At 36.9% G+C, this 17,254-nt stretch overlaps 1 protein-coding gene across 1 annotated transcript in view; it reads right to left on the bottom strand.

Moving 5' to 3' along the window:
* LOC148943698 (ubiquitin carboxyl-terminal hydrolase 33-like) overlaps positions 1-17,254 on the bottom strand; it is a 124,231-nt gene that overhangs the window by 75,104 nt on the left and 31,873 nt on the right. Inside the window, 2 exon segments of the mRNA XM_089101205.1 lie at positions 1,458-1,675; positions 4,792-5,066. Of these exon segments, the coding sequence (XP_088957331.1) occupies positions 1,458-1,675; positions 4,792-5,066 (493 nt within the window).

Below are 17,254 nucleotides of genomic sequence, written 5' to 3'. Positions count from 1 at the left end.
AGAAGATAGTTAGAATTGAAACTTTGGTAACCAAGGAAAAGCTGGTAGGGCTATTTTAACATTATACTATGACGCTGACGGGACATTATGTGAGAATCTTACATATTTAGGGAAGTCGATGCGCAGAAATATGCAGAAAAATAAAGCTCCAAATCGAGCAATTAGAAGAGAGGCTCAGATTGTGGTCCAGAAAAAGATGTCCACGCTTACACTACTTCTACAACACTACAGTTAAAGCAAACTCAGCGATCAAGGCAGTTTAATTTTCTGGTTGTTCTACATTTGCTTGCTCTTTCCACTAACAAGAGTTTTTCTTCTCACCGTAATAGGCTCAGCCCTGGAAATACGAAAGACGTTAAATGACATTTTCCAAAATATTCAGGAGAAGCAAAAACCAGTTTTCGACGTTTTAAAAGGTGTTATGTACGTGACTGTGGAAAAGTCGTGCACTCAACGTTTTTTTGGTCAGTAAAATTGGTCAAAATTTGGTTATAGTGCGTTTTGAGTGGATTTTAAATTGAAAATATTTGAGAATGAAAGAGGATACGCACATTCTGGTTAAACCAGTCGATCAGGCGAGCCTGATTCCCGTAGGATCGATATATATAACTCATTTTTGACTGATGTGTCACTTAACGCCCTTCGTATTTCTACTGCCGAGCTATAGGTTGGTCGTATCTTCTTTAAATTTGTGAAAAATCTTTTGCGTCTACTGTTATGGACCAACAAACATTTACATAGAAAGACATCTAACAACGAAAATACAGATTGAGTTCATCACTGAACTCAGTTATTTCAATGAGTAACTTTGTTTATCTGTCACTCATGACATATCTGTTACTAAAACAGGGAATGAATTTTCTGTTTTTTTTGGCCGTTTTTTGAGACTTCGTGATATTGGCCTCTGAACAGTTATTTTCTCAATAAGTCCAGTCTTGGAGATATTGAAAAATTTCGAAGCATAGTTAGAACTTTAATAGCCTACTCAGTTATAATTGCCCTAATATGGTACTAATGCAAATGCGTATCATTTCTAAGCAGTTGAGCAGAGAGGTGAGAAAAGGGGAGGTAGGTTTCAGACCTGAGTGACCCCAATAATTTAAAGATTTTTTGAATTTCATTTACCTATATTATTTGCTGTTTCTGTCCTTCCTGTAGGCCCTCCTCCAATCAAAGAGGAAATGGATATTGAAAGGTTCCTTTAGGAGCTACTGGAGGGGGCTCCTGTTTGTTTCTAATGCGTTTTTTCGCAATAGATGACTCAGTCCTCAATTAACGATAGATTGAATTTTATTTTTAATATTTTCCGCCGTTTATCCCAGAGGTCATTAGCCCCCAAAGAGTTACATTAAAGGCTTGGCTCTGGAGAAATTTGAAAAAATTGAGAAGCCAAATTGGAACTTTGATAACCCTCTCGCTTAAAATTGCCCTAATCTAGTACAAATGCAAAGACACACCGTTTTCAGGCAGTTGAGCTGTTGCTAAATCCCGACACAATTGCATCATCGATTCTCCTCGCGACGGGGCTTGACTTCTTACTGGTGAACTCTCAGAGGACATTGAAAGGAGCTCTTGGTCTGACTCTAAACTTGGTACATCTGATACAGCATCACAGAATTCACCGTCTTCGCTGCCAGAATTTAGCCTCTCCCTCCGCATCCTGAAAGACGATCGACTTGAAAAGAGAAAAAAGGTTTTGCCACTATTTCAAACATTCCTTTGGAATCAAATTTATCAGCTAATCTAATATACTAATATCTAAAGATACATGTGTTACATCCTCTTGTATATGAAGAAGTAGTTTTTGTCAAATATTTCATTTTATTTTAGTGCTTGATGAATGATCCCTTTATTATTAAACATTTCACAAAACAACAAATCAATTAAATAAATATAGAAAGTCAAATGACTTGTGCTTAGTGGCTCAATTAATTAATTAATCCACATAATAAATAACATATAAATAAATATACAAAAAAAAACTCCCCTAATGCTGTCCGGGAGGCTATTCTAGAGAGTACCATGTTTTTAACAATTAGAAAAAGCACTAGATACAGCAATCTCCTTTCGAATGAACCTATTAACAACTCTATGAGTGCCTCGCTATTGGCGAAGAAAAAAAAGATGGAAAAAAGAGGACACGTCAGTGCTACTCATGAAAAAAAGTGAGTTACCTTGTTGTTCAAGGGGGGGGGGGCTGTAAGATTCCTATAAGAGGTTTTCAACATGGGAAATTTCAATAATGTCCCTTCCGTTTAGATCCGAAGCCATTTTCGAGGCGTTTCAAAATAATCAATTTATCTTTAAAATAACATTTTACTATTAAGCCAAAGTCATATATGAGTTACCAGTCCTGAATCAGCTACAAAAGACAATTTTTTAAAAAGAAAACTTTTTTTAATTGCTTTTTTTGGATTTTCCTAAGTGTGGATGTGATTAGTTGTTCACTAGGTTTTCCCTACCAAGGCAAACCTGAAAATTTCAAAAAAAAATACCCTGACACTCATCACGCTAACAACCTATGCAAGACAAAGGAAAAGGAAAATATTTCATTAAATCTCTTTTCGTCCAGTTCTTAAGTAGGCCTATACTTGTCACTTTTAATAACACAATTTGCACCGTATTTTTCAAAATTTTGCATAATTTGCGCAACTAGAAATCGAATTCAACTGTAGCAGCACACTCCAGGCCGACGCAAGGACCTCGGTAGTTGAGGAGTGTCGTTCATCCAATACTACTTTTTATATAGGTACATCGTGTTAATATAGTCATATTATTTTATTAGTCAAAGTACGAAAGTGACCAAATACAATACCATTCTATTTTTATGGGCTTTAAACCCAGCACCAAGCATTGTTCATTTGAAAATAAATTAACCTAATACATTTCAAAAGGTTCAGAATAAATACGATGGATATAATAAAATAAGTAGCATACACGATTCACAAAGGAAATATTTCAAAAGGAAAAAGGAAACATCAAAAAACGTAGTCATTAGGTGCCTAATAATAAAATTCACTTGACAATTTAAAAAAGAAATCCCCAGACATTCAACAGCATTAAGGATTTCCTTAAAGGGAGAACACGCCCCCCCCCCCCCCACTTACATCCCTGTAAGTAAAAGCCGTCCTCAGGAAAATAGAAAAGAAACGTATATAAAAACTATTAAAATAGCTCATAGTAAAAAACTCCTTAATGAAAGAAAACAAGAACTAAAAACATAAATTCAGAAGTTCCGCAAAGACTCATAATAAAGGTCCAATAAAACAAATAATGTTCAACAGTAATTGAAAAGCTTTTGAATGTGAGTGATTTGACTGTGAGAGATTTAAACTTAGATTACTCTTCATTTGACGGGGACAGAATTTAAAGAAAGCCAAATTTTTCAAAAGCCAAAAACAAAAATTCAATTTATTTTCTGGTTTCACTTAGCCTAGTTTTCATTTATTAGCAGAGTAGAACAATACATAATGGGGCTATGCCAATGTTTATGGTATTGTAAAAGGGATATTTCTATTGACAGTATTTTCTTAACAAAACTAAGGAGCGTTCAGGGAGGCAGGTCATTTGAAAAGACGTTAAAAACTCCACATGAACAATCGACCAGAGAATTAATAAGAAGATCTTAAACGAGGCGTAACGCGACAACCTAAACCATGACAACCTAACCAAGTCACAATAAAGTGCCTACTTCTGCTTGAACGTAACAATTTTTACAGCAAATATTTACAACTTAGTATACAATATAAAAGAATTGGTAGTAGTCAGATCTCGATTAAAGGGTTTTTTCCTTTTTATTTGATAGGCATTGCTGCGAGTATTTTCAATAAAGCTACTTTAGTAAAGTCCAAAGCTACTTTGTATTTTCTTCTCCAAATGCACTAAAAGATATGAATTTGTTTTCCTGGTACCTGAAAAATCAAAATTTTCTAAGAGCAAGAATGAAAAGTTAGGGCAATCATAGGATATGTAAATACATATATACAAGACCGCATTTAAGGGTTAGTTTTAGGGGGGTTTGAACCCCCCCCCCCATCCGAAATGTTTGTCCGGCTCGTAAAAACATAATGAAAATACGTAAACACATTTTGATTTTTTTTTAATTCTTTATTTTTTGTAAATTCCCCCCCACCCCCAAAAAAGTTGGAGCCAATGTTCCTAAATCAAGTGAAAATGACAGTGAAAAATGATAAAAGTGCCAATTCGTGCCTAAATACATTTGTTTTAATTGTAATGCAGCATTACAATTAAAAGGAACGTACTTTGTTTTTGTTGTTTTAGTTTTCGTTTTAGTTTTTTTTTGCTGATGACTACCACTGGTGTATATGGTCGAAATATCCAGATTTTTATATCTGTTTTTGCTGTCTAATAAAAGGACTTATCCACATTATAACTTTTATTTGTCTGCGGTAGAGCTGGAAACCGGCCATCAAAGTCAAATACCAATAAATAAAGACGCTTCCGGTCGTACGGCCACATACTACAATGCCTGGCGACATGGTAACGAAGCAATACGAAGAGTGTATCCCGTTGCCTCCGTGAGAGAATATATCTCAAGATCTTCACTCTTTGTTGCCTTAATAAAATTGCTGTTCTGCTGCAGTTTATAACTCGCAGATCAGTGGATTGTTCCATCAGGGGGAGCAGGAGGTTTGAGGGCTCAGAATGTGCTTTAGGCCTAAATTTCCGAAATTCACTATGAAGAATCCATAGCATTAATCATTAGAGAAAGCCTTCAATCCCCCTCCCCCCAATATGTCAGTACGGTTTTTAGCAGTAGCTATATCATACCTTTTATAATTTCGAAATCGCCCCCTTTCTTCATTACTTTTCCTTATTTTCTTTTTCCTGACTGACGAGTCACTAGATTCGGAAGCACTGACGTCACTCAGGCCAGAGTCACATGTTTCAAATTCGGCTTCTGACTGGTCGGATATGTCCAGAGATATCGTCTCATTTTCCAGCTCTCTGATTGGCTGTTTCAATTCCTCATGCATCTGATCCATAAAGCATCTTAGAAGTTCTTGTGAGTCGTGTTGGTGAAACCCTCTAAAAGCTGGATTGGCCTTAAAAAAGGAAACAGGTTTTATTTTACTGAAAGCAATACAAAGGCTCAACTTTTTCCCAAATCTCCTTCCCTTCATCCAATGTCGAATTCTTTTCCAATCGGCTTTTCCCAAGTTGATCCCAAGATAAGAAGAAGTTATTTGGGAAAATTAGGAACATTGAGCAGCAAATATTACTGTCCAACTGGACATGACGCGAATCAATTTTGACCTATATTTAGTGAATGACTCCTAGACAGACAGATACGCAGGAATTTACTTTGAAGGACCAGTATTTGCAAAAGACAGTAAAAACAGGTGGTTCATGCAAAAACTGACAAATACCTCACAGCAAGAGGTTGCCATTAGAGATGGCAACCATGCTTTTTGTATCCGTAGATGGTCTCGCAGATACCAGCATTTATAACAAGAGTTGTAAAATAGTTGGTGGGTCTTGCATCTCGGTATTTTAAATTATAGATATCTCTAAGTTTAGAGGAGAGTTAAAGCTAAGTTAATCTCAAGATTAAGATATCGTCAAGTTTAAGCAATATCAAATATGAAACAGCCTCTAAGTTTAAGAGGAATCTAAGTTTAAATGATAGATGGATATCTCGGTATTATGTGCCACAACATGGCCAAGAAATATAGGATACGACAAAACGAGGATTTATTTGTACCATATTGGTCCATTACATTCGTCCAAAGCAAGTTAGCAAAAAAAAGAAGATTAAGTAGGAATCAAAGTAAAAATTTGAGTTGACTTAATTCTCAACGATCCAAGGCAATAGCAGCTATTTTTTTTCTCGTTGGCCTAAGTTCTATTTTTCCCATCTCAGTCATCGCATTTCAAGAACTTCGCATTCGTTTTTCCCTACCCTAAGTAGTTTTTACAATTTACGACAAGATCTGTAAAATAATCCTGAGTCAACTTTCATCCTGAGTCAACTGTCATAATGAATAATCCTTTCATTATGACACACATGAGATAAAAAAAGCAGTTATGTTCATAACAGATTGGTCCGTTACTTTTGTCAACCTCAAGCAGTCAAACAGAAGCCAAATTGACTTTGAAACTTCAACCCTTTCTCTTGGCCTTTAGGTCTTTAAATTTTAGCCCTCGCCCTTTAATTTTTTAAACTTTAACCCATGCCCTTTAGCTTTTATACTTTTATACTTTAGCCCTTGCCCTTTAGCTTTAGCCATTTCAGATCTTAAACCTCTGGTTTCACGAGCTGTCTTGCCCCCAAACTATGAACTAGGACGCCAGTAACCGGAGCAAAAAAGGAAAAGAGTCTTTAATAACAGAATACTTCATATAAATATTTATAGTGGAGGAAAGATACGGAAAAAAATGGACAAAACTCAGGGAAATTGCAACAGAATTTTTTTTCACACCAAAATGTTCAGAAAAATCAGCTTAATCACACAAAAAAAATCCCCCCGAATCCCCCTGCACAAGTATCCCAAATTCGCCCTTGAAGGGGGAAAATGAGGGGGGAAATCGATTTTTGTGGTTATAAATATTTTGGAGTTTAAATAGTTGTTTCCTATCAAATCAAGCATGCTGAATCCAAATATGAATTCAGATTTTAATTTTTCAGTACCCTAATGCCCATTTCCACTCATAAAGGGCGGAGGGTGGCGGGGTAAAACTTGAAATTATGAGGCTGCAGGATTATTTAGTCGTTTCCTATGAAATCAATGGCGGCGAATTCCAAAATGAAGTTAAAAACTTGATTTTACGTGGTCAAGTACCTCATCTTACATAAAACGGCTGTGAAAGTTGACCAACATGAACTAGTTATTTTAATCACTTATCAGTTGATTCACCATTTCCAATCAAGCTAGGAATGGCACCTTAGAATACGAGTCTCGAACAGTTTAATTTCAAACCAGTATTCCAGAATCCCCTTTCACTCCCCCTCAGTTTGCGGTTTCCATTCCTTAGTGTCATTCTTTATAGTCAGTGGAGACATCTACCATAGTACTTGATAAAAGACTGGCGTGTTCGAGGCTATATACAATGTTTGTGCCGTTTTTTTTTTTACTTACGCAAAAAAAATACAAAATAATAAACTGGGATCTGCGATTTTGAATTGACACACTGCACAATCTCGGCTTCTGCTCTTCGTACTTAGAGGTAAAAAGATTTGAGAGACGTGGAGCAGTATATCAAACGTTGTTGGAAGAGTCCAAGGAGAAAGCACAATTTTTTCAGTATGTAGGAGACAACGTCAATTATGATATTGCTACTATAGACGGCCTGAATACTTTTCATGGAATGGGTCTTATTGAAGTGTCTACACCTGAGTTTCCGGCAACGGAGCTTTCAGTTCCAAGAAAAGAAGTAAGTGGAGATGAGATGAAGTCAATCGCCACCATGCCATTCTACACTTACCAAAAACCCGCCAAGTCGCAACCAAGGACTTTTGTTTGCTTGACAAAAAATGGTGACACTTATGACAATGAATGGAGGTTGAAACGCTCTGGCGCATCTTTGGCTTTTTCAAAAGCTCATACATGAGCTGGTCGGCCTTTATATGGTCAATACACCAAAAGCTACTTCATCCGGGACTCGAAAATTCGTTTTTTGCCAAGGATTAACCACAACCCAAGCGATATCTCCTGTGTTTATTCTACACTTATGCATGCTAACGAGCGCGCTAATCAAGCTGGAAAAAAACTCTAGTCATTATCTTTGACCCACCACTTTACTGGAAGGCGAAGTGTATCGTCGATACAGAGCCTGCCACAAGTGCTTTAAGAAATGCTATTGTTGTCCTGGGTGGATTTCACACACGCATGAGTTTTCTAGGAGCCATTTCAGTACATTCAGTACTGAATGAGCCTTTGAACTGTGAGGACGCAAATTGGATTTAACTTTGAATTTAATTGGTTTGTAAAAAGTGTATTTGTTAGACAGTGAAGATATTGCGAAACATTAAATTGGCTTGGGATTATACACCTTGGATAACGTCATTTAATTATGACAAAAAAAGAAAATAGGCCAAAGACAATGAATCAAGCTCTGATTGAGTAGTAGTTCAGGTGTATTTACCGCTTGCCCTGAGGAGTGGAATGAAATGCAAATATTTGATTAGTTGAATTTTGCAAACGTTACAGTGTATTCCTGAATGTTGGTTTTGATCTCTGAAGTAGCGTCGGTATTCAATCGCTGTTGAAAGTCGTCGGTGCAGGAGATAGGGGTGTTAGCCGTGCCCAAATTAACGGTGGCTTAGCGAACTGCACGTCCGCATCGACGTGGATAAATTACAGGTTCCAAAATAGGTAAGAGAGATTACATATTTTATTTTATTTGCACTTGCCATGGGGCGAAAAAGGAAGATTGCTAAAACTGTCCAAGTAGGATCACAGTCTGTTGAGAACAGTTTGTTGAATTCGACCGTTTCATCTGATGGGAATAACGATGTCGCTTCACTGAAGACCCTGGCGGATGATTTTGCTAAGAGGCTAACAATACTTACTGAAAATGGTAACAAACTAGACTCTATAAATGATAGTATAAAAATGTTAGAAAATCGTATGGTATCTGTGGAAAATACACAGTCTGAGCTAAAATCAGAAGTTAATACTGCGAGTTCGCGTGTTACACAGCTTGAATCTGATGTTCAAAGCTTAAGAAATCAAATGTCAATTATCACTAGTGCAACGAAAAAGTATGAAACTGGGAGTGCAGATCTGTCTCGTCGGCTTATGGCATCTGAGTATCGACATACAGAGACGAATATTATCGTTTGGAATGCTCCCTGCGAAAATACCACCCAAGCTGAAAGTTTTTTGACCAGTTGTGTTTGGAGGGTCTAGGTCTGTCCATGGTCCCGAGGTTTCGAGTTGTTGGTAATGTCCGTAAGGAGCAGCCGTATTTTAAAGTTGATGTTGGTTCTCGAGATGCGAAGGCCAGTGTGCTTAAGAACGGAAAGAAATTAAAAGGTAAAGTTATTGGACACCATAGAAATGTATCTGTTAGCGATGATGCACCAATATCAGTTCGTGAAGCTCGAAGGAAGTTGTATGTAAAGAAATCTAGATTAAATGCTATAGGAGTTTCATCATGGGTTTCCAATACAGTTCGACCATATATACAGATCGACCGTGGTGGTGTGGCGGCAAAATTTGGTTACGATGAGCCTATCCCTGAGTTATGTGACCAATAGATGGTTATATCATGAATGGTGAATTAAGATTTTGTTAAGATTTTTTTTTTTTTTTTTGTATTTTTATTTATGGAAAAAAATGAAAAGTTGTTCTTTTTTTTCTCATTTATTTAGTTTTTTTTAGAATTTAGAATGGGTAAGTGGTAGACACAGGTAGAGCATTGTGTTTTCTTCAATTATAATTTTCTGGAATTCAGTAATGGAAACAGTAAGCCTGTATTGTGACAGGCTAGTGTTAGTGACAATTTTTTCACTTTTTTTGTATTCGTTTGTTTATTTATACTATTTTGTTAATATGTTTCTTATTATTTTTAGGTTATATTGTGTTTTTTCTGGACCTTCAATTACGTTGGAAACGGGACCACCGACCCTCCGAGTTATAGTAAGTTATTCAATTGGTTAGGTTTGGTTGCAACTACCCTCCTTTTCTTTTATATATATATATATATATATATATATATATATATATATATATATATATATATATATATATATATATATATATTTATAAAAAATGGTAATTGTTCGTAATGATCGTTTGGATTGGCTTGAGAATAATCCATTGAGTGTTTCGGATTTAAGATTAGGGGTACTTCACAGGGATTTTGATATGGGGGTAGATGATGTTTTTCCGAAGGTTAATTATAAGTGCCCAGTTGATTTACATACTAGACTGGCACCAGATAAACTTGGTATTTTTCATTTGAATTGTCAGGGGTTAAATAGTACATTGGATTATTTGTCGGAGCTGTGTATGCTATCTGATTTTCATATTCTTGCACTTACTGAAACATGGTTAATGAATAATAATTCTGGACTATTGGATATTTCAAATTATAATATGTATGTTAAGAGCCGTACTCACCATCAGCATGGAGGACTTGCCCTGTATATTAGAACTGATTTGAATGTGAAGGTTAGGGATGATTTGTCTGTTAATAAAGAGATGATTTTTGAGTGTTTTGTTACGGAGGTTGATAAGAATGGTGACCCATTTTTTATTGCTGTTTGTTACCGCCCCCCTTCAGCTAGTGTAGATTGTTTTTTAGAATTATTAGAGCAACAAATGGACCTTCTAACTCGTAAGAACATGCCGTGTTTTGTGTGTGGAGATTTTAAAATTGATTTGAAATTGTTAGCATCTAATTTAAAAGCCCGGAATTTTTTGAATTTAATGTTAGGTTATGGGATGCATCCTGCTGAAAATATTTGCACTAGAGTGACGGAGTCATCTTCATCTCTAATTGATAATATATTTTTGAATGGTCCCCATGATTCGTCAAGTGTTGTGTTAAATGAAGTTTCGGATCACTTTAGTTTGGCTATATTAGTTCCGGTTATATTTAAGGATATTAATATTAATTGAGGTGCTCGCAATAAGCCTAAAAATTTATTTGTTGATTCAAATACTATTTCAATATTTAAGCTTAGGATAGAACAGTGAGACTTTAAATTTTTAGAAGAAGAATCATATTTAAATTTGAAGTTTGACCTTTGGTATGGTAAGATTAAGGATACGATTTTGGACAGTTGTTAAGTGTCAGGAATACAGAAGAGAAGGGTGTCTCCGAGTAAACCTTGAATTACAAAGAGTTTGTTACAGTCAATTAATAGAAGACGTTTTTTATATAAGTTGTCAACAAGGAGCAATGATCCTCATGATAAAGTAATATATAGAGTTTATAATAGCAGGTTAAATGCTGCACTCCGAGTGGCTAAGGTAGAATATTATAAGGTTAGATTTAAAAAAGTTGAGGGTAACCCGAGTAAGACTTGGAAATTGATTAAGTCGGAGACTTGCCCTGGTAACGTCTTGATCCGTCCAGATAATATGGAAATGAATAATAATGTTGCAGATGAGATGTGTAATCACTTCGCTACTATTGGGCAGCGTGTGTCATCATCGGTGCCAGTATTTGATCAAGAGTGAGATTTTCGTCAGTTCCTACCTGAAGATTGTGATGTGTCTGCGTACCTTAAATCTTTAACTATTGATGAATTATTTGATGTTATAAATAATATGAAAAATGGTTCATCAGGAGGCGATTTTATTTCGTTGAAGGTTTTGAAGTCGATATTACCTGTTATATCTAGTCATTTTTTAGGACTGATAAATAATTGTTTAAAAGCTGGAATATTTCCCGATTGTCTAAAGTGCGCGAATGTTATCCCGATATTTAAAGGAGGGGATAAGAATTGTTTTAGTGATTATAGACCGATTTCTTTACTGCCATTTATTTCTAGAGTGTTTGAAAAGTTGATTCATAGTAGGATGGTAAGTTTTTTCGAGAAAAGTCAATTTTTTAGTTCTAGTCAGTTCGGGTTTAGGAGTCATCTTTCTACAGAGCATGGAGTTTTGTTTTTAACAACTTTTATTAATGATGCTTTAGACAAGGGTCTGAAGATAGCTTCGGTATTTTTGGATATTACTAAAGCATTTGACTCTGTTGATCATGATATACTAGTGCAAAAGCTATATAGTAGTGGTATACGTGGTGATTTTTTAAATGTCATAGTTAGTTTTCTTAGTGGAAGGACTCAGTGTGTCGTGATGGATGGAGTTACATCTAAAATTGAATATATTTCGATTGGAGTACCCCACGGTTCCGTTTTGGGCCCTTTGTTGTTTTTGGTTTATATTAATGACCTTTGTAGAGCTTCAAGTAATGTGTCTTGTTCTTTAGACCTTGATACTTACGGTACTAAAGGAATTCTACCATGTTTTGCTGAAACCCGTTTCACTGTAGCTGCTAGAACTGAAAATGAGTTGATGACTATATTGAAACAAGGTATTTCTTCGATTGAAAAGTGGATGCGAGTAAATAAATTGAAACTGAATCATAATAAGTCAAATTTTTTGATTTATGGTAGAATTACTGGACATTATCCATGGATTAATAGTATAGAAGTAGGGCACCATACTATTGTAAGATCTACAGGTACTAGATACCTTGGTGTTATAATTGATGAAAGCCTTAGTTTTAAAGACCATATTGCATCTGTTAACAGCAAATTGTCTCGTAATATTGGTATTATGCGTAAACTTAGGCATCTTTTTCCGTGTGAAATTCTGAGAATGTTTTATTTTTCTATAGTTCACCCATATCTCATTTACTGTTGTATGGTTTGGTCGAAAACATTCGTAACTCACCTCCATCCGCTCTGCGTAACACAGAATATGGCAATTAGTTCTTTATGGTAATCAAATTGACCTATCTGTATCGGTGAGGCATCTTTACCGCGAGTATGAAATTCTACCGTTGGCAGGAATATGTGTATGCTATAATGCTCTGTTGATGTTTAAATATTTAGCTTCGGAGTTACCATCGTGTTTTACAGGAATGTTTAGTCTTGCGTCTACTATTCACGATCATTTGACACGATCTTCTCAGTTGGTGCGAAGACCAGCTATGGTCACGTCTAGGTCTAGGTTTTCAATTCGCCATGTCGTTCCATTAGTTTGGGAGAGTTTGCCAGAGGATTTGAGGAATGTTGGAGGTTTGCAGGATTTTCGTAAGTCGCTAAAGAACCATTGTTTTGATGTGTATATTTTGAATGGATTATTCCACGCCACTTAAGTTTTGTTTTTGAGGTGGGTTTAGTTGCAGCTGAATATGATTATAATTATTATATTTTTGTTGGGTGTTGTTTGGAGGTTCGTTGGTTTTCGGGTCCGGTAAGTTGAGCTCTAATTATGTTTTTTTTTCTCTCTTTTTTTTGGTTTCTTGTTTTTTTTTTATTAGGAGGGTTTTCTCCCGCACAAGCATTGCTTCAGGGAATCGATGATGTATATATTTTTTTTTCTAAATAAACCAATTGTTAAGATTGGCTTCCTTATGGCTGACTCGGGACTTTTGGAAATCCTAAGTCAAGTATATGCGCCTAACACTGGGCGTAGTATGTTACAAGGCAAAGCTGACTCTCGTGCAGTGACAGGCCATGGTCTGTTGGAGGTAGCCCTTTATGCGAACCTTTTATGATCAGAACTGGGTAACAGAGCGTTTGATGGCAATGGCATGCTATCAGAGCAAAACGGCGTACGAGTCTCTTCTTGAAGGAGATGACATCGACGAATTGTAGGTGTCGGAAGCAGCAGAGCTTATCTATGAAATAGTTCAAAGTGCAAAAGAACGATTATCCGAGTCCAGAACTGCCCGTCTTTGCTTTCAGTATATGGATCTACTTGGAATCCTGAGAAAGAACCTAAGAGGTGAACGAAGTGGCAACCTTGAGCTTTATCTACAGTCGTTGTTAAAATTGCTCCCTTACTTCGCTGCTTCCGGCCACAATGTTTACACGGCATCTATGTGGCTATTTGTGCAGTCGATGTTTGAATCGAGGAATCACAACTCATAAAAGTACAGAACATTCAGGAGTACCTGTTAATTCGAAGAATAGACAACTACTGGGCAGCACTTTCTCCTGATTTGGTGATCGAACAGACGTTAATGAGAAGTATGAAAACGAGTGGAGGTCTGACGAGAGATAGAGGCATGACTGAATTACAGCAGACAATTTGAACATCTGCTATGCCTACTTTGGTTCTAGTTAGCGAACGCATGCAGAAACTGACTGGCCTCGCGGAGTTGACTATTGAAAATCACGCAGAAGGGATATCTTCGAGGAGAGCTAGAGACATGGCGGACATCGAAAAGATAGTTCGACACATTGAGCCCCTAGAACCCTTCAGGCAGGAATCACAGCTGTTGAACGTGGTTACTGGTGTCCGTGCTTCATCATCTGTAAACGCAGACGATGTCAAATCCGGGAGACACGATTCTGGAGGATATGGAAGCGAAAGATATTGACAAATATGTTTTCAGGAGAAAGAAGAAAGCTGTAAATATGGCTGAGAAGTCATCTGTGGTGATAAATAGCGAGAGGGTAATGGTCGACCCTGCTCTAATCTTTCAACGCCTAGCTGCAGTGGCTAGCAACAGTGGTTCTGATTTGAATAAGATTCTGTCGTTCGAGCTCTGTACTTTTCCACCATCGCTCTTTAGTTCGTTCGAGGTGATGAGGACAGCCGACAAAGCCTCTCTAGCAAATGTACCGATGAAAACTGAGGGACTTAAGGGTCGAATGACACTGCCAACCTCCCAGAGAGTTTTGGACAGTGGCTGGCTAGTCCATTAAATACCATGGACTGCCGGATCCACTTATTCTAAGGTGGCAGAATCTTACATAGATTATGACAAAAGACATTTTGGCCAGGCAGTGGTAGTTTTTTACTCTTACACTGATACACCGACGATGAAAAATTGCACACAGCTAAAGAGAACCAAAGGTTTGTCGTGTGTAACGATTAAATTCTCTCCTAACATGAAGATGGTCAAAAGTAAGGAGGAATTTCTGAGAAATCCTAAAAATAAACAACGCTTCATCGACCTACTTACTGAGAGGCTGGCGAACTCAGGATGCAAAAATCTATATGCTCAAGATGATGCCGATGTCTTAGTTGTACAAACTTCAGTCAGTTGCGCTGAAACTTCATCGACCACTTTTATTGGGAATGATACCGACCTATTAGTCCTTCTGCTGTACCATGCCAAGCTTGATGCATGTGATATCTTTATACAGACAGACACACATGGAAATAATGGATTAATTTACGACATAAAAAGGATCAAGAACGAACTAGGAACCGAAGCAGCAGAAAATCTACTCGGTTTGCGAAGCAATGTCCGGCTGCGATTCAACATTTAGACTTCACGGCGTAGGGAAACCAGCAGCGGTTTCTTGTCACTTAAAGATTGGATTTTTAAGGATGCTTGCAAGATCTTCATGACACCAGGATCCAACCACCAGAAGATTGTCGAAGCTGGAGAGAAAGCTTTGCTCCACATATGCAAAGGGAAAAGCAATGAGAAGACCCTGAAGGATGTGCGGGTGCGAGCATTCACAATGCGGGTTGCAAGTGCAAATGCTTTTGTTCAGGCAGAGCGGCTTTCACCGACTTTGGCTGCCTCAAAGTATCCCTTTTACAGGTGCTATTTTAAAATAATGAAGTGGCAAGACACGTCAAAGTCGTTAAAGCCCGAAGAGTGGGGATGGTGCCTCTATTCGTCACAGAATATGTATCTTCCCATTATGACAGATCCTTCACCAGCACCGGAGAGCCTACTGAAGATGGTGTGGTGCCAGTGCACCAGCGGGTGCGAGTCGCTCAGATACAGCTGCCGTCGGAACGGTTTGCCCTGCAGCTTTGCCTGAGGGGAGTGTAAAGGGGCGTTATGCACTAATGGTGCAGCAAGACAGGATGAGGACGATAACGAAGACGAGCAGGAAGAAGAATTAGCTTTAGGTTGTGCTTTAAAATCAAAATGTTCTTGTGATTAATTTACCTGAGTTTTAAACGTTTTTCTTTTATAACTGATTGATCTGAAGTTTTGACCTCGATTAAAGAAATGTTTTTTCAAGATATTATACTTAGAAACCCATCATATTACAGGCTCCTTAAAGGTAGAAATGGGGTAAATAGTAAAAAAAAACTACTTTTTGACCTCATTTTTGGCAATACGGTACTTTATTTGATGTAAAATGATCCTTTAGCTGCGGGAATCCGGCAAATAATGATCTGCGTACTTTACCCCCCCCCCCCCCGTTTCGTGAAGGTGAAAATTGATACTTGAGTACGGAAAACGTGATTTCTGACATCGGATTCGGATTCTTCATGCTTGATTTGATAGAAAACGACCACTTAAACCCCAAAATACGTTCAAATAGAAATTCTGATTTTCCCCATTCAAGGGGGATTTCGGGTAATGTGCTAGGGGGATTCGGGGGATTTTTTTGTGTGATTAAGCTGATTTTTCTGAACATTTTGTTGTGAAAAAAAATTCTGTTGCAATTTCCCCGAGGTCAAACCGTATTTTTCCTCCACTATTATAAAACTTTTTGTTTAAATTAAGACTTTCTTATAATATAAGCAGAACCTCCAACTGTTCCTTTTTTCAAATACAAAATTCAGCCAGTTCTAGCTATTGATCAGTTACTATAATGCTATTAACAATAGTGTGTTCCAGGCATGAACATCATTAATTTTAGATTTTAACAAATTATCTTGAAATCCAATCTGAAGCATGTTAGTTGAAACTGTTTTTACTGGGTATTGACAATTTTAATTTCATACACACAAGTGTGGTATTCCCAATGAGATCTCGAGTCTCAAATAAAACCAAGGTTCAACTATTTCACAATTACCATAAACTTTAAACATATCGCAGTATCCTTACCACTTTTCGATCTTTTTAATACCATCTGTAACTCACCTTTTAACACATAAATAGTAACTAAGTTGCCCATTACGGATTGCAGCGACCTCAAAATAAAAAAAAATCACAGAAAATCTCCCCCCCCCCCCCAGAAAATTCCTTCTGCAGATACCAGTCTCTCCTCGGAAAATTCTTCAAAAAATTATCCCCCAGCGTATTAATGAAGATAATGAAGATCCATTAATAAATTAAAAGTATTAAAATTAAAAATTCCCCCCTCACCTGCGGAAAATTCCTCTTCCGCAGAAAATACCAACAAGGAAAATTCTTCCTCTGGAAAATTTTCTCCACATGTAAAACAGCAATCGTATTTTTAAATGTAAACGTGTTTGGAAAATTAGATTAGGATTATTAAACTTTCCCGTCGGGCGTTGTTGGATAACTAATACCCAGAAAACTAAATAATATGAAAGAAAGCAACTGTCAAATATTTGTGTTCTGGGGTCTCTAAGTGCAGTTAGCATGGAAAGTATTAATATTGTAGTAATGTATACAGGATATTAGTTCATTTGTAATTGTAAACAACTATTTGATATTCCTTATAAAATTACTTCGACCATACCAAGGTTTAACACTCCCTCAAATTGATAACCTAATTTCTTTTTAACATTCTGTTTTTCACTAACCTGGTTCCTATCTTTTACCTAGGACTTATTTGGACTGACTACATAATTTCGTTGTCTTAGGAAGTCACTACACCTTAATAATATGTGGTATGAAATATATAATAATAAGTTGTATATTAAACTTATTATAT

The sequence above is a fragment of the Artemia sp. Qi Xiang Cuo genome, chromosome 15 (assembly GCF_049724085.1).
Source record: "Artemia sp. Qi Xiang Cuo chromosome 15, ASM4972408v1, whole genome shotgun sequence".
Classification (NCBI taxonomy): domain Eukaryota; kingdom Metazoa; phylum Arthropoda; class Branchiopoda; order Anostraca; family Artemiidae; genus Artemia; species Artemia sp. Qi Xiang Cuo.
This window is presented reverse-complemented; position numbering and strand designations above follow the sequence as displayed.